This window comes from Gavialis gangeticus, unplaced genomic scaffold (assembly GCF_001723915.1).
Source record: "Gavialis gangeticus isolate Ggan-Ray unplaced genomic scaffold, GavGan_comp1, whole genome shotgun sequence".
Lineage (NCBI taxonomy): Eukaryota > Metazoa > Chordata > Crocodylia > Gavialidae > Gavialis > Gavialis gangeticus.
Window position 1 is genome coordinate 73,041,378 of NW_017729033.1, and position 4,740 is coordinate 73,046,117.

Here is a 4,740-nt window from a genome sequence, read left to right on the forward strand (position 1 = left end):
GGGGGAAGAGGTGAGGGAGGTGCAGGGTCTTCTGGCAGTAGGGGCTTGGGGGGGGGGGGCAGCAGGCAGCATAGTGTCCAGTGGGAGCAGAAGTGGCAACAGTACAGGATGCAGCAGGAGTTGCAGGGGTGGGGGGGTCCAGCAGCAGCAGCAAGCCAAGCTCACCATTCTTGGCCACACCCAACAGGGCCCAAGGGCCCAGCTCCAGCGTCCTTCTGTTGCGTGGAGGGCTGGATAAAGAGGCTCTGTGGGCCATATGCTTGACACCCCGATCAAAACCAGCAATGCCCGATTCATCTGGCCCCATAGGCTGGCAGAATGGTATTGGATCAGTCCAATCCAGTACATAGAGCTATGACATCTGGCTCATGGGGCTCTCGAAGGGTCTGAAAATTTGGCAGCAGTTCTACAGCTGCTGCTGTTTGTCCTACCACCTTTCTAGACCCATGGGGAGCCTTGCAGGATGGATGACATGGCCACATGGGCCATGTCTTAGTCACTTTTGGTCTAAAACTCTGGAAGAAGTGAGGAAACACTTTTGGTAAAGGAGGGCACTTTGTGTCCAAAAGCTTGTCTAACAACTCCCGGCTACAGTTGGTCCAGTAAGAGATAGTACCAACAGAAGAATAATCAGGGGTTATGTTAGAGGCAGGGGATTAAATTAAAGGCCTACCATTTCCCAAAAAAAGGTGGGCATGATGTGGCAATGAAAAGAAAGCAATACAAGCATCTCCATTTTCCTGATTTAAAAGAAAAAAAAAATATTTGGCAACTAATATTATAGTGTTCCAATTCCAGGGCTTTTCCTACTACTTAGTGCGTTTGTTGTACAATTTTGATTTCTTTGCCAACACTTAATTCATTAATAATGTTAATGATTTTGAAGAGTTGTCCCCCCCCCCCGCAACCTTCTCTCTTTCATTGTCTGACTCATTGTCCGACTTACTGCTGCATTAGGGGAGTACATCCAGGGCTCAATGAACAATTGTTTATCAGAGCACCCTTAGAGGAAAACCAGGAGTAATGGCCACAAAATCCTGGAAGACTGATCCAGGCTCAACATTAGGAAAAAAACTTTGTAGTCAGGGTGTCCAGATTGTAGAATAAGCTCCCTCCAGAGGAGGTGCAATCACTACCCTGGAGATCTTTAAGAGGAGACTGGACAATCACCTGACCCCAGTAGTCTTTCCTGCCTGGTGCAAGGGGCCAGACTCGATCTTCTGAGGTGCCTTGCAGCCTATGACTCAGGAACAAAATTGCAGCTTCTGGAAAAAGCTCAGAAATAGGCATGAGCAAGTTGAAATGATAGGAAATCATTTTTAATAAGATGTTTTATGTTGTTGCATATTATTTTATAGGAAAACAAATTAAGTGCTCTCTCTCTCCAGTTGTCACAAATTATTATATTTCATCAAGATTTATTTGATATACGATTTTCAGATATCTCCATGTATATGAACTATTTTCTTTTAATCTTGCAGTGACTAAAGGTAAAGACGTAGAAATATCTATGGTGAAACACCTCAGAATGGGTTTGGAAGATCAATATGATATAGTTGAGAAGTGGCTTTTGAAAGATCTGGAGATGATTGATGGAAAAGAAGCAGATACTGTAAGTGCTGTATTTTTACTGTAAATTACTATTAACATGCACTTCATTGACATAAGGGCTGGAAGGGACCTCAGAAGATTGAGTCCAGCTCCCCGCCCACTTGTCTGCTAAATGTAATGATGTGCTAAATAGTATTCTTACTACAAAAAGTGACTCTGTAGAAGTGGCATCAGAGGGTTTCAGGTTTCAAGTAGACGGGCTTCAGATTATATTTCCTGTATTTAGAAGGAAAAAGCAAAACAAGATGTTGTTTGTCATGCTCTGAAATCAGTTGAGACACAAGAGTCAAGGTGGGTTATTTCTGGTTTGCGTGTCATTACCAGTAGTGAAGAGTCTTCAGATTCTAACTGCATGGTCTCTCCACACCCAAAATTACACTGGTGAGAACTAGCAGTTAAAATGTTTCAAACCCCTTTGAAACACTTAGATGAGCTGTACAAGTGTACATGCCCTTTGAAGTGTTCCAGGAGCAGCCCAAGCTCTGGAAAAAAAAATGGTACCAAATTTAGATGCTATTTTGTAGTATTTCATTTCTTGCTCTGTGTGTACAGGGCCAAGGAGAAAGAGCATGGGGAGGACAGTCTTTAGGTTGGAGAGAGAGCCTGCCAGTTCCTACTCCTTAGTCCCAGCTGCTTTTGCACTGGGGGGGAATCTCTGGCACTGGGCTCTTTAGGCCCAATCTCCTCTAGCTCTCCTCTCTGAGGAAGAGGGGGAAATGAAAAGGTAGATGAGATTGGGGCTGGACTGTTAGCAAGCATCCCAACACTGAAGAGCTAGGGAGTCAGTGCTGCCACTCCCCTGCCTCTACATGCTTCTGAGACATTTGCCCCCTCTAGTGTCCCTCAGCTCAAGAGCAATGGCTGCATGTAGCTGTGGGAATGTTGAAGTCTTCCAGCCATGGGGGTGAGGGGTGTGCGTCACAAAGGCTATACATGCATTCTCCCAGCCGAAACAATTTCCTTCAAAATGTTTCCAAGTGCATTGCACTTAGAAATTTTATAAGTTCCTTTTGTTTGCGCCCTCTGGCCATTGAAACTCTTCACAGGGCCAGCTGTAGAAAATATATGCCCTTTGAAATGTCCCAGAAGAAGCTGGATTACTCCAAGAGAGTAACTCTTGAAGTGAGACACTGTTTTGCATTTCACTTTTTGCTACTTGTGCATGGGGACAGGGAACTCATAAATCCTCCCACAGTGCTCTGCTATTGCATCTCCTCCATGTGGGAGGGAAGGAGAGTGGCAGGGACAGTTAGGGTAGGCTGAATGAAGGCTTATCAGCTGCCTAGCTGTCAGGTCTTCTCACTGTTGGAGCTTCTGATACCACTTGTCTGCAGCCATATACACTTTGGTCCTGCCACGCCATGAGGCCTGCACTGCTGCTGAAGCTGGAGTCTCCAGGCCCTTCTCTCTCTCTGGCTCTGGGAGAGGGGGAGAGTGGGGGTTGGAGAGCCAGGTATCCCAGCAATGGAGCACCCCTACAACCACAAACCCCCATGGTTCCCAGTCACAGCATGGGGTCCCCAGGGATGGCTGATGCCCCTAGAGCTCTGTGACCATGCTAGTCATCCCTAGCAGGCACCCTTTTCCTCACTTGTCACATCTTGCTGGAAATTAAAATAGGGAAGCTGGCCTCAAGTTCATGTTTGGACACAGTCCTGATGGACCCCACTGAACCATGTGGCTACTTGGACCCCTTTTTGGGTTCCACTCAAAATGGATGCCTCATGGGACACCCTCAGCCTTATGGGCTAGACACATGACTCCAAATATCACCCCTTTACCACACCCCAAGCCTCACAGATGGTATTTAAATGTTGTCCCTCTGAGGCCTTGCTATATCTCAGCCTCTCCTCCATCCCTGCACTCACCACAGCCCTGTCTCTGTGCCCACACTGGCACTGGCACCTCCATACTGTAGTGTGGCCCCAATGAGGCCTCCTCCTCCCCAAAAGCCTCAGCCCAGTCCACCAGCTTATAAATAGCAACCAAAATATGAGCCCTTGTGCTATAACATAATACCACAAGTTCAGGGTGCATTCTGTCCCTTTAAGAGAGTCAAACTTCTCCCCAGGCAATAAGTACCTTGTAGCTTAGGGTACCTGGTGAGCTCCTAGAGTCCTATTAGTGCAACATGCAGCAGATCAGGTGGCTACAGTATCTCTGGGCAGTTTTTCTCTGGCTGTTGCCAGAGAAGAAAGCCCTACTGGCCTCAGCCCTGGGGTTTATATGTGCCATGGGCCCTGCCTTCTTCTGATTAGCTGACCAGGTGCAGGTGCAGGCTAATTCCTTTGTTAGCCTGCCGCCATAGTAACCTGCAGCTATGGGGTTTCTGTCTGGCTCCTAGGGCCCTCTTCCTAGGCAGTTTCTGATCTTAAAGGAGCAGGCACTTTAGTACCCTGTGACACTCCCAAACCCCCACTAGATGCCTGTGCCCCCAACACTAGCCTAACGCCAACCTCTCCTTGCCCCAACTGCCAGATTCCTGCATGCTCCCCACTACCACTGCAGCTGGCATCCTGGCTGTCTTTTCTCCAGTCCCCATATCGCTCCATTCCTGCAGCCTTTTGTGGTAACCCCTGGCTAGAAAGCAAACAGCTGCATGTGACTATCATGATTTTGAAGTACTCCAGCCAGGGGCATGACAAGGGCTGCATTTATGCCACTTGGCTGAAGCTCTACCCTTTTGCAGTGTTCCCAAGACCATTACACTTGGAAGCATTTCAAAAATTACTTCTGTCTGCACCTTAAATTTAACCCTTGACCTTCATTGGAGTTGCCTAGAAGTCACTGAAGACAGGGCACAATCTTAAGCTTTGAACTTATGGCCCCATTATTTTATAAATGGAAAGAATTTGAATAGAAGATGAGCATCCCAGAATTTCAGCTTCCAGATTTCCATATAAATACCTTCCTTTGGGAGGAGTACAGTTTGTCACTTTACCTGCAGCTGGGAGTTGTGCCTTCCCAGCCACTCGCCTAGGGACACACCTGGGCATCTGGGGCATAGGGTCAGCAGTGACTTCTGGTTGCTGTGCAATTGCAGCCACTTCTTTTTGGCCCCCTCCAAGTCAGTGCCCAGGGTGTTGCTCCATACCCCACTAACCTCTCCACACTCCCTACGATATACAA

General features: G+C 47.4%; 1 protein-coding gene across 1 annotated transcript in view; it reads left to right on the forward strand.

Moving 5' to 3' along the window:
- The first annotated feature begins 1,461 nt into the window (after nucleotides 1-1,461).
- LOC109304172 (exocyst complex component 1-like) overlaps nucleotides 1,462-4,740 on the forward strand; it is an 11,993-nt gene continuing 8,714 nt past the window's right edge. Inside the window, exon 1 of the mRNA XM_019526660.1 lies at nucleotides 1,462-1,612. Within this exon, the coding sequence (XP_019382205.1) occupies nucleotides 1,511-1,612 (102 nt within the window). The 5' untranslated portion in view covers nucleotides 1,462-1,510. The remainder of the gene's footprint in view (nucleotides 1,613-4,740) is intronic.